The following is a 25,797-nucleotide window of genomic DNA, read 5'->3' as shown; positions in this document are numbered from 1 at the left end:
AAGGGTAATTTTTGTGTAATGTGTGAAAACAAAGAGATCAGTGCATACATGGTCAATGGCACCTGAATCAAGGATCCACGAATTATGAATATCAGGTATAAAGGAGAAAGAGTTACCCGTTGGAGACTAGTCATTTGGTTTGAGGGCATAAATAGAGAAAGTTCCAACTTGGTTGATCTAGCCTTGAGATGAAGGAGCAGCAAAATTATTTTGGCGCAGTATGTCAGTCAAGAATTGATATTATTGAGATGTGAGTTGAATATCTTTGACATCCTGTTCTTTAGAAACATGCTTAAGAGAAACATCATCAGTAGTAACTAAGTTGTGAATCTGAGTGGTACGGGTTGGGTTTTGGGGTCTGTATTCAGGGGGAAGCCATATTTCTTGTAGCAGGTGTCATTGGTGTGGCCAATTCTTTTATAGTAAGTGCAAAATTTTCTATCAGATGTGAGTCTAGAATTCCTAGTATCAGTAGTAGGGAAACCAACCTTTCTAAATCAAATAGTCTCATTATCGCCATATTTCCCACAAAAACCACACAGCAAGTTATTGGGCACAGCAGTACGACTAACATTAGCATTATGGATATTTGTAAGAGGTAAAACAGTGGACAACTGACGTTCTTGTTGTACAATTAGAGAGAAATTTTTTTGGTATTGGGGGAATGAGTTGCATAAGCAAGACATGTGATCGAATATTACTGTATTGATCATTCAAACCCTTAAGAAACTACATAGCACGATTTTCACACTTTCTTTGATTTATAACAAATTGAACATAACAAGAACATTTAACAAAGCAGTAGAGAGGATTAGGTCTAAAATTTTCCAATTCATCCCAAATGATGCGCAATTTAGTAAAATAATCAGTCGCAAAAAGATCATCTTGGTTTAAAGACGCAACTTCTAATTGTAAATCGAAAATGCGAGATAAATCACCCTGAGAATATCTAGTTTTCAAATCATTCCAGATTATACTTTGCCTAATTGGGAGAGAAATGGAATGAACTAACCAGGTAGCCACCATGTTATTGCAACGCGACCATGTCGAAAAGGTAGGGTTATTCTTTGGTGGACAAGGATGGGTTCCAAGGATGAATTCAACTTTGTTCATGGCACTAAGAGCAATGATGATTGAACGGCTCCAAGAATGGTAGTTGGCTTAATCAAGAAATAGGGAAACCAGGGATGCGATGAGATTCTCACTAGGGTGCAGATACAAGTAGCTACTTACAAGTTGTTCTGATTGCGTGGACGAAGTAGCATTATTGTTAGCCATTATCTGCAAAAAGAAAAACAAAACGACCCAGAAATGATCAAGATGCACGAAGAAAGAAAGAAAAATGAAAAATAGATAAAGAAAAGGAACACAAGAAGAAGATATCAAAGGGACGTAGTAGAGCTCTTTATCGGATGAAGAGCTTTGATACCATAATAGAGTTCATGAGTGCAAGAATCAAGCTAATAGAAACACTCTGAGTGTGTGAGACAAAAGGAGCAGTGAACCCTATTAACAGAAAAAGATCATAAGATCATAATAAAGAGAGGAGAAAACGTACAAGGGAGTCAAATAACTGTGAGAAATTAAATTGCATTCAGTGTGTAAAATAGTAAATAAGTACGTGCATATATAGAAAAAGCAGTGTCTAAAACAAAAAATAACAGAAAGAGAAAACGAGCCAGTGACGGCCCAACCTGAGTAAAAGAGTTGCCTTTAACAAAAACATTTTCCTATTTTATTATAAAAACTAAAAAAGGGTTGTGATGCGTATTCGTCTTATCTTAACTAGTGGAAACACAAGTGCAACTGCGCCTGTGTATCTGCATTTTCCTCTTTTACTCAACTTTCACGATGATAGAAATTTAACATATATATAGAAGTAATTTTGAATGAGTCAAAAATGAAAAACAAAAAATAACATGTAAAAGAAAAATGATGAATTGATTAAACAACCTTTTTTTTTCTTCTTCTCCAGATTGAGTCTCTCTTCTTCTTCTTCAAGTTTTTTCTCTTCTTCCATTGATAGTTTTGGAATCGAAGGGTGTGATAATGTTCACGTTAAAGTTAGGATTGACTTGATGGTAGATACAAAAGAATAATGGTTTTGGAGTGAAGATAGTGATTGGAAATGAAGATTATTTTATTTGATATGTGAGATTTGGTATGAAAAAGTATGAGAGTATGCTCTCTCTTTCCTCTTATTTTTGCCTTAAAATGAGGAATTAAGAAAAGAGTGAGGGAGTCAGTTTGCGTATAAAAACGGTACATTAATATTAAATTAAAAAATAATTTTATTTTTGAAGTAATTCATATATAAAAATAACAAAATATTTCATTGTACTAATAAAATGAGATATAGTAAATAAGGGTAAAATTGGAATAAATTCATGAAAAAAACAAAAACGATTTTAATGAGTCTACTTTATATATATCTTATTTTAATAACATTGTCAGTAAATTTTATTTTCGTAACTCATGGATATGTCAAGTAATAGTCATAATAAAACAAAATTGTGTTAATATTTTTTTTTTCAACTTGGAATTATGGATGATTGAATTATTTTGCATAGAATATTACAAACTATAAATGAATGAAAATTTTCTTTCCCAATTTATCATTGAAGGCACAAGTCACCAAGATCTCCAAGAACACTTTCGACTGGTTTATTGAGTTTTTTTAGCATTTTTTAAAAGCATTTTTCAGGTAACAAGATATTTAAATAAACAATAAAGCTTTCAATTTCTTACCTAACATAAAAAAAGACTACAAAGTCACTTTTTAAGTTTATCCAAATACACTTAATATTCTATCAGAAAGATTTCGAAAGAAAAAAGAAGAATGCAACTTTATCTTTTAGTGGTTCAAACACTCCTTGCAACCATCATTCTCACCTTTCATAACTTGCAACATATATATTAATGGTGGTCCCTGCATCTCTGATGGAAACGATGTCATGTTCGCCATTTAAAAAAAAAATGTTTAGTTATATTTTTAATTTCTAAAAATTGAAATATGAAAAATTATAATTACCTTTTAAAATTTTCAAAAAATATTTTCAATTTATAAAAACATTTGAGTTTAACCTGTGAAATTTATTGAAGAACTGACCTAAAAACAATACTAAAAAAATACTTTTATCTTTTAAGTTCAATATTTGGAAAAAAAATGTACATTTTTTTTATTTTAAAAGAAATAATTTTTGAAAGTTTGAAAAAAAATAATTTCAAATCTTAGAAACAAAATAGGTGATTAAACTTTGTTTTAAAGAAATAGAAAAAGTAAACTTTATGTAACAATTAAAAAAAAATGTTGTTGTGGTGGGTGGTTTTGGTTTACTTGTACTGAAGGCTTAAATTAGGTTCCAAAGCAATGATGAGTTGAATATGCAAACCATGGTTTTACAATAAGTACAGAGATGTGGGGATTGTAGCTGAATGAAGATGACAATGATAGAGTATAAACAAAATAGTAATAGAGATCATGCAAGAATGAGGAGAAGAGAAAATATTAGTCTAAATCATTAATAGTTAACTAATGATGAACCAAGCAGAAGTGAAAACTTGAAGAGTATTAAACTCAGTAACAACAGAGAGTGTACTCCACTGGCCTCAGTCCAATACAGATTCAGACAAAATTTCAGAGGCTGCCACTCCTCCTTTTTCCTTTCCCTAAAACTTCCTTTTCCCAGAAAATTTAGAACAAGAAAACAAAATAAAATAAAATAAAAACAAAACAAAACAAAAAGGACACCTCTGGCTTTCACGTACAGGCTCTATCACGAGTGAGTTCCACAGCAGCAGGACCTCACATACCATACATGAGTGCCAATAATCAAACACATAAAAGAAGATTGCATGGGATCCTAGTAAGACAATGCTGATGACTTGGTTGTGGTCATGCCAAACATGAAGCTGATGATGACATGACCATGATTCATAGTGCTGAATCCACCAACTATTCTATGAAACCTGTTTTGGTCAAAATAGCATTTCTCACTTTGCTAAGATCTCTCCCTTTCAGTGTTCTCCCTATCCCTTCACACACAGAGAAAGAGGAAATCTGGCTCCTTGCAAGTTTCCTAGAAATCCATTGATGAGGAGGAATCATATCATCCTGCTCATCATCATCATCATTGTCGCCATAATCATCAAGATAGTGATGATGATCCCCATAACCAAAATCAAACTTCTTGTTTACACCCTCCTCCTCAACACCCTTTTTCCCATAAATTTTAGACCAATCAGGAATGTCCATAGGTGCTGAGGATCTTTGAACCACATTTGAATCAGATTCCAAGGAGTGTAGTGTGACATTATTAGTCCTTGGGATCTTTCTTGGAGAGGTTGGCATGCACCATGCAGAAGAAGAATCGGAGGACTCCTTAGATACCCCCCTTTCTGGGCACATATAGTCCCTCTCCCTCTCCATGGTCACACCCCCCCACACATCTTCTTCGTCAAAATCTTCATTCCTCATTGATCCCCCACCAAAACCGCTGCTTTTGTTCAGAAAACCACTCCAATCTGCCATTGCTTTCTATTAGTTCTGCAATCTCTTCTGCTGCCTGCAAATACAGATAAGGGTGCTTGTGAGGAAACAAAACAAGGGAAGTGTATTGAGGTAAGAGGGAGTGATACTGTGATAGATAACACAGTTATCTATTTCAGTATATATAGACACAGATGTGTAGAAACTTTTTTTTCACCCAAATGTGATCATGGTTACCCACCAATAAGATAAAATATATATTTTTTTCCCTTTCATTGGGAATTAAAAAGCAGAAAGGTGTAAGAGAAGAGAATACTGTCAAGAATCTACGTTGTCCTTGTTTCAATAACCTCCAAAAAGGAAAGGCTTTTGAAAAAATTTCTCAAACGGGAACCTGATACACCCTTTTAAAAACCACACATGAAAAAGGAAGAAAGGCTTGAAAATTCTTCCCCGGACCCTAATGGCTCCAAGGGAAATCACAGGTTTCAAGAGGGCAGACTCACTCACAGAATGGGACCTGAAAAAAGACAAAGGGGCAGAAAAAGACAAGAAAGCAGCAAATGTGTACAACAACACCTCACACACAAACACGAAAAAAGGGTTGTATTATTATAGTTTTGGCCCATAAGTGAAAAACCTCATATGGATATTAAAGAAGGCAGAAAGAAAATGATGGGTCTTGAAGTGAGTCTGAGTTGATATCTCTCTCCCCTGGTTAATTGCAAAAGTCCAAAAGAGCACAGATGAAGGACATGAGGATAGCGGCATCGATCAAAACCCAAAGATAAAGTCCCATCATATCAATAGCAGCACAGCACTATTAAGAAGAGGTGAAAAGAATTAAACGCACCCTGAGGTGCTGCCTGCCTAATTTATCACTCAGTTGTTGCAGAAGCAGTGCACGCTATGTATGTTATCAGCTATGTAATGTATTTATGTATGTATGCAGAAACAGGAACTTAAATGGGTTTTGTTTTTTCAATATCTTTGTAAAGTTCTGAAAGGCTGCATCCTGATTGGGAGAGGTGGTGATGCACGATTGGCTTGAAGGTACCTCAAGGATCTGCAACCTTATCCTCAACTCCCTTACGTAGTAGTAACTCATTCGCCAGTAAGAGAGAAAAGAAAAAGAAAAAGAAAAACTAAACAAAACAAAACAACAAAAGGGTCTTCAATTGGTTGAGCTCTTCTAATTAAGTGTGAAACTTGAAAGTGTGAGCCTAAGCACCCTTTATTAATTGCCTTGGAGATGGTGCTTCCTCCCACCAAGTATAGCAGTTGTTAGTAAAAGCCATTCCATTGGGTGTTACTACAACATTGAGATATGTAGCCAGTTTTCCCTGACTAATAACAATGCCTTCAACTATGCTGTGACTCGCTCCATCACCACCACCTTCTAGTTGTAGACATAGTATTTATCTTCCACCTTTTTACCCCTGCCTTGCGTGAATGAATAATGCAGTGCAAATTGTGATCATACTTAAATCACGATTCCAGTTGTATATGGATAACATAAAATATCTATTTGTCTTCTTCTTGGTTTATGAGTGAAGATGAAGAAGCTCTTTTTCTGTGAATCGTTTAAAAGTTTGTATTACCAATTGTTTATGCATGGTTATTTTAATGAAGAGATTTTTTAGTGACAGCATTATTTGTTTTTTGTGTGCTCCACTATATAATGTTGTTATCCAGCATACTAGTTTTCAGTGGATGCAATATTCTAGTATACTGTAGCATAGCCAGATAGCAAATATGCACGTATATCTATGTTAATTTACATTTATTATTCAGGATTCGTAACTAGCTGTTTTGGAAACATTGACAGCTATCTTGGCACAAAAACCATAATGAACTGTGGCTTATTCTGACTCCATTTTGTAACCATTATTATTTGCATATCTTCACTTCCCTGTTTTATACAAACTTTAACATCGCATATATGAAAAGCATTGATTTCTTGTTAGAAAAGTGTTAGAACCCTTAAGAAGTTCAGAATTAGACGTGAAAGCACATAAATATTATTTTCATATCCCTTTGTTATCTTTCAATAAACTTCATTCCTTCTACTTACTAGACCCTCCTATATCCCAATCTTTTCCATAATCAACTTTTATTTTCAAAAATATGCATAATCCATCCCTTAACTTACATATGAAGAAATAGCATCATAAACTAAACTGCATAAACAAAAAGGTTAATTACGAGTGATGTTTCATTTCAAAAATACATTTAAATAACCATGTTATTATTAATTATATTGGTAAATGCGTTAAAAATAGCTTAAAAATATTTCAATATATTTTTACTTCCTTAAAATATATTTCAAAATATCTCTCTCTTTATAAGACTTTAAGTGTTTACATAAAATTAAAACAAATTTTTTTAAAAAGAAAAAAACATTTTCATCATCCAGCTTCTCACTGAGTAACTCTATCACCTGTAATATCTTCTGCTCCCGTGTAAATACACGATTATCACATATTAAAGAAAACAACCACAAAACAAAGCAAAAGGGTAAGCTAGTTATAAAAAATCTACATAATTTCAATTTCAAATTAATACACAAAATTCATCAAGTCTCGTACCATTTCTCAACATTTCACATAACCATCAAGTGTTTATCCAAGAAATTCACAACTCATATTTCTCATGTCAGACTTCTACTGACTCATAATACGTAGACACTTGACTCTACTTCTGGAAGACTCGTGTATTGAACTTAGCATCTAGAGACCTGCACTTGTCATACTACTCGCTATGAAATCCACACAGCCATGCGCATACTCATCTCAATGTCTCATCATCTCATATGACAGGGTAAATCCATTTCATCTGCTCAGATCAGTTCTTTCAAGTCTCAGACTCAGACAAAATGGACCTCCTTCTACTCTCACCAACTGAATAACTTCATCTATGTGATTTTATTATATCAGTAGAGTTAGGATCGTCTCATTCACAGGATACTCATAGATCAATACGCCCTAAAAACAATCTCGACACAGTATTTCCTTTCCTGAAAATATTATGCCTTGATTACACTTTCACATCATTCCATATCTCATGTAATACATCTATGCACTATTCAATCACATCATATTTTAGATTTTTCAAAGCAATCAAAATATATCTCAAAATTCACTAAAATACAAAACTAAGTTCCTTTAATTATATCTTTAGATAAGATTTTAAATTTTCATATAAAACAATAAACAATAATACATTAGGCTTTCAAAAGCAAAAATAAAAATTTTAAGTTTTTTTTTCAGGGATTCTAGCTTGAGCGAGAATCAAGCCGAGAGCACCCAGAATTTCATCCCAAGTCTCGCTTGAGCGAGAATTTACTCGTTTGAGTGAGAATCAAGCCAAGAGCACCTCTTTCTTTCCATTTTAGCGAGAATTTCTCGCCTAAGCCAGATATGCAGAAAAATCTGCATAATTTTGTCAAATTTCGCCATTCAGAGTCAAACAAAACAATTTCAACAACTCATTCATTTCAAAAGTAACTTGCACTAATCCACTATACAAACCAACTAAATTTTTAATATTCAAACAAAATCCTCTACCATAAATCATCTATATCAAAATCAATATTTTTCATATCTTATTTCAAATAGTACCACATTACTCATAAACAATAAATCTTGCAAACCAAAACTTGAACTGGTGAGCACGTCGCCCCACATCCAAATCTTCTAACATAGGGTTCTATTGAAAATTTATACTAGTTTCCCTTACCTAAACTTGAGCAGATGCTCCCTAAGAGCTTCAAACTACCAAAAGCTCAAGGGTAGCCTAACCTGCACCACAGAGTCCTGGTAAAAAATCTAACTATACCACTAGGATCCTGAGCTAACAGAGATTAACGTTGAAGCTAAAAGAGTCACATGCAAAGCCTGTCCAAAGACAAATCTAACAAGTTCAAAATTTGACTCATAAAGAAGAGAAAAAATGAACTTACTCTATTAAAGATTTTGATCGGGCAGTCTTGTAGTATTCACTGTTAGGAATCTGATGGCAGACTCCGATCGTCAAACTGATGAGCGAGGTGGTCAGAATCTTAGAGAGAAGGTAGAGGAAAGGAAAAAGGAGTTTTTAGAGAGATGGTGATTCTTTTTAAAATCAAATCTGAATAACTAAATTTCTATTTATACAGTCTTTTCACTTTAATAATAAAATATTCAGGTGTCATTTTAATTGTACCATTTCTACTCGAAGACTATTTTTCTCAGTCCTAGTATTTATGATTTTTCATAAATAAGATAGTTACATGTATTATTCTTATTTAGTTTTCATTTAATATGTTACTTATATTATTATTATATTTTATTAAAAAAATAATTTACTTAAGTGTTTATAGTTTATTTTCTTTATATGACCTATGTTATTACTAATTATAGTTTTTAATGATTGTAATATAATTTATTTTTAATACATCACAAAATTATTTTATTTGTAGAGCAATTTTTAAAAATGAATTTTTTTAAAAAGTTACTCTTTTTCTTTTTCAAATATTATACAATTCAAAACTAATATTGTAAGGACCGAGAAAAATAGTCTTGGGGTAGGAGTGGTATATTTTAAATGACACCTCAATATTTCATTATTAAAACAAAAAGAGTTCTAAATAGAAAATTCAGTTATTCAATTTTCATTTAAAAAAAAAGAACATCATCTCTCTAAAACTTCTCTTTTTCTTTTCTCTTCCTTCTCTATAAGATTCTGACCTTATCGCTCAGTTTGTTTGACAATCAAAATTCGCTATTAGACTTGTGGTAGTGAAACTACAATATTGCTTAATCGAAATCTTTGATAAAATAAGTTTATTTTTGCTATTCTCTTTGAGTCACATTTTGAACTTGTTAGATTTGTTTTTTCCAGGCTATGCATGTGACTCTTTTAGCTTCAGGGTTAATCGTTGTTAGCTCAGGGTCCTAGTGATACAGTTAGATTCTTTATCAGGACTTTATGGGGCCTACCCTTGAGCTTTTGGTAGGTTTGGAACTTTTAGTGAGCGCATGTTCTAACTCAGTTAAGGGAAGTTAGTTTTAATTTCAAGTAGAATCCTAGGTTAGAAGATCTGGATGTGGGGGTGACGTGCTCACCAATTTCAAATTTTATTGCAGGATTGATTGTTTATGAGTAATGTAGGGTAATGTTTGAAATAAAATGTGAATATGTTGATTTTAATATGGATGATTTATGGTAGATGTTTGTTTGAATCTGAAAAATTGGTTCATTTGTATAGTTGATATAGTGCAAGTTACTCTTGAAGTGAATGAGTTATTGAAATTGTTTTTTATTGACTCTGAATGATGAAATTAGGAAACATTATGCATATTTTTCTACAAATCTCACTTAAGCGAGATAATTCTCGCTCAAGCGAGAATAAAATGGAAAGAAGATGGGGTGCTCTCGTCCATTTTTGCCCAAGCGAGAAGGAAACTCACTCAGGCAAGGCCTGGGATGAAATTTTGGGTGCTCTCAAGTTCAATCTCGCTCAAGCGATCAAACTTTCACTCAAGCTAGCATGTAAAAAACACTTAAAACTTAAAACTTAAAATTTTGATTTTGATTTTTGCTTTTGAAAACCTAGTTTATTATCACTGTTCTCATCGATTGACTCAGCCGTCGTTGACTTCAAAGGCAGATGGTGGCTCCTCCTATTTCCTGGTGGTTTCTACTCTCTCCTTGGGTGGTCGAGAGTGGCTCCGTTGAAATAGAGGGGGGCCTACCTGTTGATTGCACTCCGACGATCAAGTCAGTACTGGGCTAAGAAACAGTAAAGTATGTAAAAGCAGTTTCAGTCTTAGAAACGACGTACCTTTCTAGGGTTCTTACCATCCTTTATATAGGTTGTGTCTAGGTCAACTCTCTATCCCACGAGGATCTTTCCTTAAGTGGAATTAGGGTTACTGGTGAGGCATCCTGTGACGCCTTACACAAGCTTAGCGCAGCTGCTGCACAGGACTTGCCTCTTCTGGAGTGCATAATCTTAACAGTATGGCCACCAGGGTACCAACTCATGCACCAGCGCTGCTGGACCATCTGTTATATGGGTGCCCTAAGTATTCACGTGCCATGCATGTGGTCTCTCCTTGGAAACCCTAACCCTTACGAGCCTTAGCGCCCCCAAGGGGTACTTACTTGTGCTAGACCTGAACGTATTATACACACCACATGCATGAACCCTCCCGTGACTTAGGTCCCTCTTACGTCTGGGTGAACACTCATTATTAATGCGATCAGACCACCGATGTCCGATGTCAATGTCTGACGTTGATGTATGACGCTGATGTCCGAGGTATGGCCAGTACACAAGCCCCTTAAGCTCGAGTTGTAACTTGTTTTAGCGAAGAGGCTAAGTGGTCGCCATGGGCGACCTACGTGGCGAACGAGTGACAGGATGTGCACAACGCATTGACGTGACGTCTCACCATACTTTTTCACCAGCGTACACGTGGCAAGATCAACGGTCGAGGCTCGTTGCTGCTTGCACTTCTCTGATACCTTAAACCCCTCAAATTTTACGCTCTTTTCACTGTTTCATTACTTCTCTTAGACTTCTCATTTCTTCGAACCCTCATTTCTCAGAATACTCGGCCTTCTCTCCTCGCTTACTCCAACTCTTCAACTCGCAATTACTCCAAGGTATGCCTTTTATCTCATAATCGCCTTAGTCTTACTATTCCAATGCTCATAACATGCTTTAACTGTTTTAGGACTGTTTATGTTTTCTGCACTCTATGGTTTTTGTTCTTCGTTTTCGCATCTCTCTGGTTTTTTTTAATGTTTCTGAAGCGCACTAACTTTTTTCTCTAAACTCTGCCCTTTTCTTCCTTTTTCCTTCCCCTTCTTTAGCTTTTCTTCTACAGATGGCTCCAACAAAACCTACTCAAAACCCAACTCCTTCCATCGACTACAAATCTCTATACCACTGGGCTCCTGACAGCCTTCTAGCTGAAACCTCCAAAATCACCTCCATTGAGGATATAGCAGCGTATAAGGAGAGTGAGACCAGTCATAAAACTCGTATTTTCAGGAAGGAGCATGACAGGTTCGTGAAAGTCCTGCCTTGTAGGAAAAGCAAACTTGTGTCCATTGATGAATCGTCGACCCAAAAGGTCCCTTCTTCTTCATATACTCCACCATCTTCAATAGTCTCAAGCTTCGCCTACCATTCACGGGCTTTGAACGCGCACTTCTTACCGAGGTCAACATGGCCCCTGCCCAGCTACATCCCAACAACTGGGCATTCGTCAGGGCCTTCTCTATTCTATGCGACCACTCTGGCTATATGTCATCGGTGGATGTCTTTCTGTACTTCTTCGAGGCTAAGAGTCCAGGGAAGAAGTTGTGGATGAGCTTCAACGAGGTCGCTGGAAGAGTACTATTGTCCTTCTTCCAGCAATCATACAAGGGCTTCAAAGGGAAGTTCTTCAAAATTCGTTGCAGCAAATTCAACCCCACCCTGTTGGACGGGATCCTCTCTACTGGGTGAAAGAACCTGGGCTCAAGAAACCTAGGTTCCTCGAAGACCTGACCCCGCGTGACTAAGAAGTGTGCGAGTTCTTCTCCAGCCTGGGAGGGGTGTTTAGCACCGTTGAGTTGATCAAGCTCGAGTACAGCCCCAAATCCATTAAGGGCTATATTGGTATCCCCATTTCCCCTGTCTTTGTTTGAGCGTCTCTTTACTTGTGTGCGTTACTAGTTTAGATTCTTATGTGTTTTTGTCTTCATATGTAGGCATGGTGCTTAATGTTGAGAAGAGGAGGCAGTTAGTTGTTGTGGCTCTTCAACTCAAGGTTGCTCTTGATCCCTCTGCCCCTACCACCTCTGCTCCAGGCCCTTCTGCCCCAGCCCCCGTAGACCAAAGGCAGAAGGGGGTAGCTGAGGTCGCTACTTCTAAAGACGAGGACACCTGCTCAGGCCTCGTCTTCAAGAGGAAGCGGAAAGCTGATGCCGTGATTCCCTCGCCTTCAGGCTCGGACGATCGTGCCCCTTCCTATAGGGAGCACCCTTCCAGTGCCTCTTCCCCTCGTGACTTTGTGGTACAAGAGGGTAGGGGGAGAATGCTTCAGAGGGTGATCACGGTGCACCTCTTGTTGACCTGTCTACCTTCCTTCAGCGGGCCCTGCAATCCTTCCAGGATCAGGAGAGGCTGGAGAACATGGAGAAGGACCCTCTGCTGAAGCACGCGTCAATGTGCCTTGGGGATATCTCGTCGCATCCAACCTTACCTTGTCTAAGATGCAGAAGCTGAAGGAGACAGATGATGGAAGAGGGCCAAGCACACCTACCCAAGCAAGCCAAGGAGAGCGTCTAGACCAAGACCAAGACCAAGGTGAGCGTCTAGGACGTGAAGGTGAGCGTCTAGGACGTGAAGGTGAGCGTCTAGGACGTGAAGGAGGGAGGCTACCCTTGGAGCTAGACCGTCTAGGTCCCCTTACAAGATCAATGGCCAAACATATTCAAACACAAGCAAATGAGGCCACAGATGGAAGAGAGAAGGCTTTGTATATGTTTGCATAAAGGCCCATTGGGGGTACTTAGTAGATAGGATAGTGTAGGAAGCATTTTGGATGGAAACCTTCTAGAAACTAGGGTTGTGTATGGCCGGTCATTGCACCCTAGAATTTAGATTTAATTTTGGTTTTCTTTTCCTTGTAATGTAGCTTATCATTTACGTCCCAAACGCCTATAAATAGGAAGGCTAACTCATTGTATTTGACAAGTTTAATTGAGTATTGTTATGCTGCCAATTTTGTGCACTAGCTTTACTTCTCCTAGAAATCTAGGCTATAAACTTCAATCCTTTCACCTTTCTCCCTTGAGCTGGCCGAACCTCTCAAACCCATACTCATCATGCACCTTCAAAGCCAACACAACTCCTAGGAGGGCTTTGTTTCACTCACCCATTACTTCCGCATCACTTTCACTACTTTGATTCAAGAAGAACACATGAAATGCCATCATTTGGTATCATGAGCTTTTGGTTCTTCAAGATGAGTAGCTTGGTCTTTTAATTTCAGTTCTTCTTTATTTCATCTTTGTCATTTCAATTCCTTACTTGTCTTGCTGTTTTTATATTTTAAATTGTTCTTGGTGTGCTTATGGAAGATCCAACCAAAGCACAATTGTTCAATTGATCTTGAACAAATTCTGTGCAGCTTGTGATAGGATTCCTTACACCATTGTGTGGTTGTTTTTCTTTTAGGAAATTGAGTCCTTATTGCTTTCTTATAATTGCTTCATTTTATGCTTTTGAGTCTTTATTTTCTGAATCTATAAATGTTGTGTCAAGTCATGTGAATCCATATTTGTCAACAATTCTTAGTAGTCCTATTATTGGCTTGATTGTTTCTTGCTTTTGGGTCTCTTTATATTGCTTTAATCTGCTGTTATTTTGATCCTTTGGTGCTTTTTATTTTTAGTTTGAGTTCATAATTGTGTCTTAGTTCTTACACAATTTCCATTCATACATTTTCCATTGTGTTAATTTTGGTCATCTTGCTGTTTTCTTCCAGTTTTCCAGATTTCCCCTGTATCATCTCTCTGTTCTGGGCTGTTTTGTTTAAAAAAAAATTTCCACCCATAGGAAAATTCTGATTTTCTGGAAAATGCAAGTTTAAAGTGTTATAGAAAAGACAAAAAAAGAATGAGGTCAAAAGAAGCAACAGAAAAAAAATGATAAATCTTACAAAATCAGAGTGCAAATCTTGAGCGCTCCAGCTGGCCTAACTGCACACCAAATTTGCAAAAATTATTAAAACAAAATGGTGCATGCGTTTTAGGTGATTCCAAAGCCAAAATTTAGATAAGATCCTGAATTTTCTTGCATCCAAATTTCAGAAACAAATTTTACAATTACAGCTCAGCATAAATCGGGGAACAAACACGTTTTCTGGCCCACAACATTTTCCAGTGGTGCTGTTTTTTTTTTATTTGGTCATCTAATCTAGTGCTTTTCTTTAGGAATTCCTTTTGTGTGCCAACTTTTATTGACTACCTTTAATTGTTTGCTTTAATTTCTTGAATCTCTTTCTAAGTTGTCATATTATAAATCCTTTTGGTGGTACTGTTTTCTTTCAATTAAATTTGTTTCTTGCTTTTGTTTCTTGACCTCTCATTTTGGGTGCTGGAATTTAATTCTCTCTTGGTGCTTATGTGCATGGAAATTGACTTGGTTTAAGGTTAAACCCTTGTGAATAGGTGCTGGAAATTGGAGAATTAAAGCCAACTTTCTAAGGAGGAGTCAAAGCTAAGGCCGAAACAAGCTTCCTTGAAACAAACACTACAAACACCTAGAAGATCAACAATCAAGACAACAAAGAAAGTGCACTAACCAAAAAGAGGAACAACAAAGGGGGTTTTCTTATCTCCTTTACAACTTGGTTTATTGTTAATTACCTCTTTTAAATTACGTTTTAGACGGTGAGTGTGTCTTCAAGGGCTCAAAGTGTCCAAGAAGCCTCACCTAGGGCCGAATAGCATAGTAATTTTGCTTAGTAATTTGTTGCTTGTTTGAACTTGTTTTTCTTTTGTTTCGGTAGAAACGTTTTGCATGCTTAGTATTGTTTAATTTTGTGCTATACCGACTAGCTTTGATTGCATAGTTAGCTTGCATTGTTTTCTTGCATTTATTTCTCAACTTATTTGTGTTCTAAGTGTTTCACTAAGAGAAAGTCTTGTGTGAAGATATTGGGGGATAGTTTTTGGCAAGGAAAAGGCTTGGTACTTAAGTAGTCCTTTGTGACTCACCTCCCTTACCTGGAAAACTACCTTCTCTAACTTTCCTAAACTTTCTCAAAGTAAAACACCTATATACACAAAGTTTTAGCCATGTCTTCTTCTTCTCACTCTCCAAAGTCTATAGAAAGTGAAGTAAAATCTTTGAAAACTCTTTTAAAAGAAGTATCCCAAGCGGTACAATTGATATCTTTTAGACAATTGGAGAATGAGAACAAAATCAATGAGTTGGCTAAAGCTCAAGAAGAGAAATCACAAAAATCACAAAAATCAAAAAAAACTCATGCATCCCATTCTCAAAGTATTGAGTCTCTAGGGGAGGGAAGTCGTAGAATCAATGATTATTACCAACCACCCCCTAGAAGAACTAGGCAAAGGGAACAAGAAGTGCCAAGGGAAACAAGAGTAGACCTACCTCATTTTCATGGAAAGGAAAATGTAGAAGTATATCTAGATTGGGAGATGAAGGTAGAGCAACTTTTTGCTTGCCATAGGGTAAGTGAGGAACGAAAAGTACCCTTAGCCACCCTTAGCTTCCAAGGGAATGCCATGTATTGGTGGACCTCTCTCGAAAGAGATAGACGTCTTCATAGGGAACCTTCCATTACATACTGGAATGACCTTAGGGGAGCCCTAAGACGTTGACATATACCCTCTTACTACCATAGGGAGTTGATGGACAAGCTCCAAAGACTCCAACAAAGAAATATGAGCGTAGAGGAGTATAGACAAAAGATGGAGCTCTATATGATGAGAGCCTCTATTAGAGGAAACCACCATAGCTAGGTTCCTTAGTGGCCTATCACTTGAGATAAGAGATAGAGTAGAGCTCTTACCTTATCAAGACTTGAATGATTTGGTTCAACTTTGCATTAAAGTTGAGCAACAAAACTTGCGCAAAACCTCAAGTCAAAAGGTGAGCCCCTATTCTAGCTTTTATCCCAAGAAAGAGTTTAGAAGGGAGGGTAGTACATCCAAGGAAAAACCAAAAGAGCCTACCAAGCCCTTCATCAAAGAAACCTCAACCCCACCCATCCGAGCCAGAGATGTCAAGTGTTTTAAGTGCTATGGTAGGGGGCATGTGCAAGCACAATGTCCAAACCAAAGGACTTTGTTTTTAAAAGGTGTAGACGAGTACACTAGTGGCGAGGATGAGCCTAGTGAGAAAGAGGAAGGGGGAGAGGATGAGAGGGTAGCTCCACTAGAGGGAGAATTGCTTATGATTAGGAGAACCCTCAACAATCACCCTAGCACATCCATGGAAACACAAAGGGAGAACATCTTTCATACAAGATGCAATGTTTTAGAAAATATATGTTCCCTCATTGTGGATAGTGGATCTAGTTGTAATTGTTGTAGTGCTAGGATGGTTGAAAAGCTTAAGCTACAAGTAGTTCCTCACCCAAAACCTTACAAACTTCAATGGCTTAATGAAAATGGGGAACTACATGTAGACAAGCAAGTGGAAATCAAGTTTTCCATAGGGAACTACAAAGACAAAGTTTTATGTGATGTAGTGCCTATGGAAGCTTGCCATATCTTATTAGGGAGGCCATGGCAATTTGATAAGAAAACCTTGCATGATGGTCTCACTAACGAGATTTCCTTCACCCATAAATATAAGAAGTTTGTACTTAGTCCTTTACCACATTCTCAAGTGGTGAAATACCAAATACAAATGAAACAAAAGAGGGATGAGGAAAACAAAAAAAAAAAAGAGAGCTAGAAAAAGAGAAAATCCTTAGGGATAGAAAGGCGTGGGAGAAGAGTGTTCCTTCCCACAAGGTTGGTCAACAAGAAAAACCTCTCGAAAATGTTTTTGAAAACTTGCTTCTTGTTGAACAACCAAGCCTTATCTTTTGTAAAGGAGCACTTACATGCACTGCCACAAGTAGTGAACTCATGGTTTTACCTCCTCAAGTAGAAAACCTTTTGAGTGAATTTGAAGATCTATTCTCCCAAGAAGGACCCATTGGGCTTCCTCCTCTTAGGGGGATAGAACATCAAATTGACTTTATACCGGGGGCAAGCCTACCAAATAGGCCTGCTTATAGAACCAACCCTGAGGAAACAAAGGAGATAGAATCACAAGTTCAAGACTTGTTGGAGAAGGGTTGGGTTCAAAAGAGCCTAAGCCCTTGTGCTGTACCTGTCTTGTTGGTGCCAAAAAAAGATGGAAAATGGCGTATGTGTTGTGATTGTAGAGCAATCAACAACATCACCATCAAGTATAGGCATCCAATCCCGAGGCTTGATGATATGCTTGATGAATTGCATGGGTCAACTCTATTCTCCAAGATTGACCTTAAAAGTGGATATCACCAAATTCGAATCAAGGAGGGTGATGAGTGGAAAACCGCTTTTAAGACCAAATTTGGATTATACGAGTGGTTGGTGATGCCCTTTGGGCTTACTAATGCTCCAAGCACATTCATGAGGCTTATGAATCACACCTTGAGAGATTGTATAGGTAAATATGTAGTAGTTTACTTCGATGATATCTTAGTCTATAGTAAAAGCCTAGAAGACCATCTAAGTCACCTTAGAGAAGTTCTTCTAGTTCTTAGGAAAAATAGTCTTTTTGCCAATAGGGATAAGTGTACCTTTTGTGTAGATAGTGTAGTTTTCTTAGGTTTCATAGTTAACAAAAAGGGGGTACATGTAGATCCCGAGAAAATCAAAGCCATCCGTGAGTGGCCAACTCCACAAAATGTAAGTGATGTAAGAAATTTTCATGGGTTAGCTAGCTTCTATAGAAGGTTTGTACCTAATTTTTCTAGCCTAGCTTCTCCTTTGAATGAACTTGTGAAAAAAGATGTTGCATTTTGTTGGAATGAAAAGCATGAGCAAGCCTTTCAAAGGCTCAAAGCTCAACTCACCAATGCACCCATTCTATCTCTTCCAAATTTTTCCAAAACTTTTGAGATAGAGTGTGATGCATCGGGGGTAGGCATAGGTGCGGTTTTGTTGCAAGGTGGACACCCCATTGCTTATTTTAGTGAAAAACTCCATGGTGCCACCCTCAACTACCCCACCTATGACAAAGAGCTCTATGCTCTTGTGCGAGCCCTAAAGACTTGGGAACACTACCTTGTGTCCAAAGAATTTGTTATCCATAGTGATCACGAGTCTTTAAAATATTTAAAGGGCCAACACAAGCTCAACAAGAGACATGCTAAATGGATGGAATTTCTTGAACAATTTCCTTATGTAATCAAATACAAGAAAGGGAGCACCAATATAGTGGCCGATGCTCTTTCAAGACGGCACACACTCTTTTCAAAACTAGGTGCCCAAATTCTTGGATTTGACCACATAAGAGAGCTTTACCAAGAAGACCAAGAACTCTCATCCATCTATGCTCAATGTCTACATAGAGCACAAGGAGGTTACTATGTGTCCGAGGGATATCTTTTTAAAGAAGGAAAACTTTGCATTCCCCAAGGAACACATAGAAAACTCCTTGTTAAAGAATCACATGAAGGGGGACTCATGGGCCATTTTGGAGTTGATAAGACTCTAGATCTTTTAAAAGCAAAATTTTGTTGGCCACACATGAGGAAAGATGTCCAACGACATTGTTCTAAATGTATCTCATGTTTAAAAGCAAAGTCTAGAACAATGCCGCATGGACTCTACACCCCTTTGCCGATTGCAAATGCTCCTTGGGAAGACATTAGCATGGATTTCATTTTAGGACTTCCTAGGACTGCAAGAGGCCATGACTCTATCTTTGTGGTAGTGGACCGTTTTAGCAAAATGTCCCACTTTATTCCATGCCACAAAGTGGATGATGCTCAAAATATTTCTAAACTCTTCTTTAGAGAAGTGGTGAGACTCCATGGTATCCCTAGAAGTATAGTGTCCGATAGAGATCCCAAGTTTATAAGCCACTTTTGGAAAACTCTTTGGGGTAAACTTGGAACAAGACTACAATTTTCAACTTCTTGTCATCCTCAAACGGATGGTCAAACCGAAGTAGTCAATAGATCTCTTGGAACTATGCTTAGGGCTATCATGAAGGGAAGCCACAAATCTTGGGATGAGTACCTTCCCCACATTGAATTTGCTTACAATAGAGTAGTTCACAAAACTACTAATGCTTCTCCTTTTGAGGTCGTATATGGTTTTAATCCTCTCACGCCTATGGATTTAATACCCCTTCCTAATCCACAAGATTTTGTGCATAAGGAAGGAGTAATCAAAGCTGATTTTGTCAAGAAAATGCATGAGAAGATTAAAAACCAAATACAACAACAAAATGAGAAGTACACAAAATACAACAACAAAGGGAAGAGAGAAATAATTTTTGAGGAAGGAGACTTAGTTTGGCTTCATCTTCGAAAAGATAGATTTCCAAATCAAAGGAAGTCCAAACTAAGTCCCCGAGGTGATGGACCTTTCCAAGTTCTCAAGCGAGTCAACAACAATGCATATAAGTTGGACCTACCTCTTGAATATGGAGTACATGACACTTTTAATGTAATTGATCTTTCTCCATTTGTAGGTACCAATGACGATGACGAGCTGGATTTGAGGACAAATCCTTTCCAAGGGGGAGGGGATGATGGAGGACGGCCAAGCACACCTACCCAAGCAAGCCAAGGAGAGCGTCTAGACCAAGACCAAGACCAAGGTGAGCGTCTAGGACGTGAAGGTGAGCGTCTAGGACGTGAAGGAGGGAGGCTACCCTTGGAGCTAGACCGTCTAGGTCCCCTTACAAGATCAATGGCCAAACATATTCAAACACAAGCAAATGAGGCCACAGATGGAAGAGAGAAGGCTTTGTATATGTTTGCATAAAGGCCCATTGGGGGTACTTAGTAGATAGGATAGTGTAGGAAGCATTTTGGATGGAAACCTTCTAGAAACTAGGGTTGTGTATGGCCGGTCATTGCACCCTAGAATTTAGATTTAATTTTGGTTTTCTTTTCCTTGTAATGTAGCTTATCATTTACGTCCCAAACTAGCCTATAAATAGGAAGGCTAACTCATTGTATTTGACAAGTTTAATTGAGTATTGTTATGCTGCCAATTTTGTGCACTAGCTTTACTTCTCCTAGAAATCTAGGCTATAAACTTCAATCCTTTCACCTTTCTCCCTTGAGCTGGCCGAACCTCTCAAACCCATACTCATCATGCACCTTCAAAGCCAACACAACTCCTAGGAGGGCTTTGTTTCACTCACCCATTGCTTCCGCATCACTTTCACTACTTTGATTCAAGAAGAACACATGAAATGCCATCAACAGCTAGCCAGGACGCTCTTCAAGTCAAAGAGCTCAAACGTCGCGAGACTTCCTTGTACTTAGAGGTGTCAGATCTTTGCAAAGTCGATCGAGAGACCAAGAGGCTCTTGTTCGAGAAGTCCCAGGAAACTCTGGGGCTCATGCCAAGAACTTGGATCTCTAGACTGAAGTGGTTGGCTTGAAGGAAGAGGTGGCCCAGTTGCAGGAGAAATCGGCCAAGCTTGAGGAGTCAGTACAACTCAAGGAGAAATCATCCCAACTAGAGGAGCAGCTTCCCAAGCTGAGGGAAGAGTTGGTCCGCAAGGATGAACACTTCCTTCAGACCAAAGATGAACTGGTTCGTGATGCTGCTGAGTCTTATGCAACAGGGTTTGAAGATGTCATAGCCCAGGTTGCCTGTGTGCATCCTGGGGTGAATCTCTCCCAAACTGGGCTGGCGAAGAAGATCGCGGATGGGCAGCTGGTGGATGTTGATTTGTGATGATTTCCCCTTGTAACCACCTTTGTAACTATTTGGTAGCTTGATGAACAATTGATAAATCTGATACATATTCCTATTTATAAAATCTGCTTTCCTCTTGATTTGCTTATTGTGTTTATTGTTGGTTATCTTGCTTGTATCGAATTAGCCTAATAACGCTTTAGGCCCACTCCTACTTAAGTAGCATGCTTCTTTACCACCTGTTTGATCTTACCCTTCTTCAACGTATTAAGGTAGAGGCGGTGTTTGCTAGAACTCTTACCTAGCCCAACCCTTTATCAAACAAAGATAAGAAAGATGATGTTCTTGACCTTGGCGTATAAAGGCAAGGGAGATATTTAACTGGTATCACAGTGTCCATGATCGCTTGCAAAAACAGCATGGGGCGAGCCCTAACTGGTATGGGCGGGGTTCACTCATCAATTGTACGCTCACCCATGTGTTGCAAATCTCTGTGCAGATCTTCGTTCGCTTTGCGTAGTTCCTCATTGTTCGCGCGTCACGCAGCCAAATCAACCTGGAATCGGTCCTGGTTGGCCGCTTGCTCGGCTTGGACCTCAACCAGAATCCTGTCTTGGTCAACTTTGGACGTCGTCACCGCTTGCTAGAGAGCGCGAATGATCTCCATGAGTTATTGCATGGAGACGTTGTCTCCCCCTTCTAGTGCAGATGCACCTTGCCTCGTATTCCTCATGTTGCCTGGTGGCTCTCAACACGATTGTGAATGGGACCTAGTTTTATCGAGCCCCACGGTGGGCGCCAACGTTGACTTTAAAGGCAGATGGTGGCTCCTCCTATTTCCTGGTGATCAGACCACCGATGTCCGATGTCAATGTCTGACGCCGATGTCTGAGGTCTGGCCAGTACAATTACCTATTGTTTTTAAGTGGAAATTCTAAATTTTATTTAAAAATATGATTAAAGGAACTTAGTTATGTGTTTAAAGTGAATTTTGAGATATATTTGGATTGTTATAAAGTTTAAAATATGATCTGATTGAATGGTGCATTGATGTGTTAAATGATGTATATAATGAGATGAAAGTGTGATCAAGACATAGTATTTTCAAGAAAGAAAATACCGTGTTGAGATTGTTATTAGGGTGTATTGATTTGTTTGTGAGTGTCCTGTGAATGAGACGATTCTGACTATATTGATATATTGGAATCATATAGATGAAGTTATTCAGTTAATGAGAGTCGTAGGAGGTTCATTTGACTAAGAATGAGGTTTGAAAGAACTGATCAAAGCATATTAAATGGATTTACTTTGTCATATGAGATGATGAGATATTGAGATGATTATGCGCATGACTTTGTAGATTTCACAACAAGTAGTATGACAGGTACAAGTCTCTGGATGCTAATTTCAATACACGAGTGTTCCGAAAGTAGAGTCAAGTGTCTATGTGTAGTGAGTCGGTATAAGTCTGACATGAGAAAGATTAATTATGAACTATAATAAACACTTGATGGTTTGTAAAAAGGTATGAGAATTGATGGCTTTATGTTGATATTTAAAGTTATATTTATATTTGAATTTTTAAAAAATAGCTAGTTCACCCAGTTGTTTGCATTGTGTTTTATTTTCTTTTAATATGTGATGATCGTGTATTTACACGGGAGCAGATGATGTTACAGATGAAAGAACTCCTCAGTGGGAAACCGAAGAATGAAAATGTTTTGTTTTCATCTTATGTATATATTTAAAATCTCTATGAAGAGAGATACATTTTTTAAACATAGTACGAAAGAGTTATATATATTGCAGATTATGATTTTTAGATGTGAAAAAAATATATGGATGTTACAAATATAAAGTATTTTTTATAATAACCATTTTTTTACATATAAAATGATAAGTAGATGTATATGATGGAGATGTGCCTTCATAGTTTTCGGATTTTGTTGGTGAATGGCGGAAGCATCATGGATTGAAGATGAAGCAAGGTCCTCCTAAGAGCGGTGGTGACCTTGAAGGTGCATGAGAGGTAGGGATTGAGAGTGGTGAGGCCAACTCTACTTGGAAAGGGGGAATTTGTGAAGATTAAAAGCCTAACCTAGGAGGTTTTAGGCAAGAAGTGAAATTGGCACAATTTGGCAGCAATTCAATAAGTATATTAATCTTGCAAATACATGAGCCAAGCACCTCATTATATAGCAAGTGAGGGCTGGATTTGAACAAAAGAATTGGAGGGAAATTCAAATGAAAAAGAAATTGAAATTGGCACCTATTTTACACTTAGCACATGGAGCACATGAAGCATATTTAACATGTGATGGAAAACGTTTAGCACATGTTAAATATGGAATATGTGGAAAATGTGCCTTGGTTAAACATAACCGACCTTGGTTAAAATTCGGTGTTTTAGAAATCCTAATTTAACCAAGGTTAGTTTTTAGGTGCCAAATTTCATCTAAGGAAAAACTACCAATAAAATTCCTAATCTAATTTTGACAAGAAATTAAAGTCTACTCTACACTAGAGTTTATGGCATTTGAACATGTAAAAGAACGTCTTCTTGGATCCTCTTGGTCATAACTCTAGGGGTTGGCCCAAATCTACCTTTTGGTGGGCTTGCATGTGGGCTTGTGCTTGGGCCTCTTCCATCATCCCCTCCCTCTTGAAAAGGATTTGTCCTCAAATTCAATGCTTCTTCTTCTTCATTTTTAGGGGGATGAATGTGGTTGGATGGTGTCCATCATCTCCTCCGTCTTGAGAAGATCTATCCTCAAATATACAGGGTCGATCTCGGATAGCAGCCTCTTGCTTTGACAACTATGCTCGTCTTCCCGGATCAAATGTCCATCTATGGGAATCATCAAACAAAGCAAATGTGTTAGTTTGAGCAGTTGTATAAAAATCAATTTTATTAAGTTGCCCTTCTTGTTTTTCTATTGTTTTTGGTAACTTGTCATAATTTTATTTTCTAAGTTTTGCCTCCCTTGTTCTAAATTAACCTCTTTAAAAAAATTTCTATGTGATCCTTTTAAAAGGCTTGAAGGTTGTTCAACAAGAATCATATTTTCAAATGTGTTTTTAATTGTTTCTTCTTGTTGAATGACCTTGTGGGAAGGACCACTCTTCTCCCACTCCCTTTTCTCCCTAAGGGCTTTTTCTTGGTTTTCTATTTTTATTATTTTTTCTTCTTCTCTCTCTTTTTTTCATTTGCACTTTATCCTCTACAACTTGTGAAGGTGATAAAGGATAAAGTATAAACTTCTTTTCTTTGTGAGTGAAAGTAATCTCATTGGTAAGACCATTGTGCATAGGTTTTTTATCAAATTGCCAAGGTCTACCCAACAAAATATGACAAGCTTCCATGGGAACTATATCACATAAAACTTTGTCTTATAGTTTCCCATAGACAACTCGACTTTCATTTGGTTATCTACAACTAATTCCCCATCTTTATTGATCCATTGAAGTTTATAAGGTTTAGGATGAGGTATTAATTGTAGATTTAGCTTTTCAACCATCCTAGTGCTACAACAATTGCAGCAAGAGCCACTATCCACAATGAGAGAACAAACATTTTCAAAAACTTTACATCTTGTATGGAAAATGTTCTCTCTTTGTGTCTCTAGGTTCACACTAGATTGGTTGTTGAGGGATCTTTGGATCATCATTAACTCACCCTCACATGGATATGCTACTTCACTATTTTCTTTTTCTTTTTCTTCTCCCCCACTAGTTTCATCATCATGGCTACTATATTCATCTACCCCTCTTAAGAACATAGTTCTTTGGTTTGGGCATTGGGCTTGAACATGATCTCTACCATAACATTTAAATCATTTATCATCTCTACTACAAGTGGGTGGAGTGAGCACATCTTTTCCTACATGCTTGGGAGTTTCTCTTGATTTTTCTTTAGATACACTTTCCTCCCTTTTATACTCCTCTTTGGGATAAGAGTTAGAGTATGAGTTTTCCCTATGACTTGAAGTTTTCCTCAAAATTTGTTGTTCCACTTTGATACATAGTTGAATCAAATCATTCAAGTCTTGGTAAGGCAAAAGTTCAACTTTATCTCTAATCTCAAGGTTAAGCCCACTTAAAAATCTTGCTATGGTAATGGATTCGAATTCCCTAATGGAGGCTTTCATCATGTATAGTTCCATTTTATGCTTATATTCCTCTACACTCATGGTCTTTTGTTGGAGTCTATGGAGCTTGTCCATCAACTCCCTATTGTAATATGAAGGAATATGGCGGCGTCTTAAGGCACCCCTAAGATCATTCCAATATTCTATGGGAGGATCCTTATGAAGACGCCTATCTCTCTCAAGGGCCATCCACCAATACATAGCATTGCCTTGAAAACTTAGAGTGGCTAAGGGTACTTTGTTTTCTTCAATCACTTTATGACAAGCAAACAATTGTTCTACTTTCATCTCCCAATCTAAATAGATTTCTACATTTTCTTTGCCATGGAAATGAGGTAGATCTACCCTAACCTCTCTTGGGCTTTCTTTCTTTTCCTTTCTAACTCTCCTAGGGGGTGGTTGGTAGTATTCATTTTTAAGACTTTGTTCTCCATATAATTCATTGCCCCTAGAGCTAGATGCATGCGAACTTTTTTTAGATTTGATGTATTCATCTCTTTCGTTAACCATTTGCAATTGCCTATATGAAAGTGCTTGAACATCTTGTGCAATTTTTTCCAAAAGAGATTTGATAAATGTTCCCTCACTTTCATTAGAATTACGAGCTTGAAAAGACATGGTTAAAGTTTTGTGTTATAAGTATTTTACCCCAAAAAGATAAGGATAGTAGTGAAGGTAGCTTTCCAGGAAAGAGAGGTGAGTCACTAGGACTTCTTAAGT

At 37.5% G+C, this 25,797-nt stretch overlaps 1 protein-coding gene and 1 pseudogene across 4 annotated transcripts; both read right to left on the bottom strand.

Moving 5' to 3' along the window:
- Positions 1–3,496: 3,496 nt before the first annotated feature.
- On the bottom strand, positions 3,497–5,407 carry LOC137806703 (senescence regulator (Protein of unknown function, DUF584)). Of its 4 annotated transcripts, none has more exons than XM_068606942.2 (2): positions 5,343–5,407; positions 3,497–4,565 (listed from the first exon to the last, which is right to left on the bottom strand). In XM_068606942.2, the coding sequence occupies exon 2, from the start codon at positions 4,529–4,531 to the stop codon at positions 3,956–3,958; it is 576 nt and encodes a 191-aa protein (XP_068463043.1). In that variant the 5' UTR covers positions 4,532–4,565; positions 5,343–5,407; the 3' UTR covers positions 3,497–3,955. The 4 variants fall into 4 exon arrangements, with proteins under 4 accessions (XP_068463043.1, XP_068463041.1, XP_068463044.1 ...); XM_068606940.2 differs by having other exon boundaries at positions 5,130–5,395; XM_068606943.2 differs by lacking the exon at positions 5,343–5,407 and adding an exon at positions 4,806–5,132.
- An 18,666-nt stretch (positions 5,408–24,073) lies between these two features.
- Positions 24,074–25,332, bottom strand: LOC150028709 (uncharacterized; annotated as a pseudogene).
- Between the last annotated feature and the right edge of the window lie 465 nt (positions 25,333–25,797).

Source organism: Phaseolus vulgaris, chromosome 3 (assembly GCF_051622355.1).
Source record: "Phaseolus vulgaris cultivar YP4 chromosome 3, ASM5162235v1, whole genome shotgun sequence".
Taxonomy (NCBI): Eukaryota; Viridiplantae; Streptophyta; class Magnoliopsida; order Fabales; family Fabaceae; genus Phaseolus; species Phaseolus vulgaris.
The sequence above is the reverse complement of the archived record's forward strand: the minus strand, read 5'-3'. Positions and strand labels throughout refer to the sequence as shown.

Coding starts and splice junctions, on each gene's coding strand:
- LOC137806703 (XM_068606942.2), bottom strand. CDS start 4,531: ATGGCAGATTGGAGTGGTTTTCTGAACAAAAGCAGCGGTTTTGGTGGG.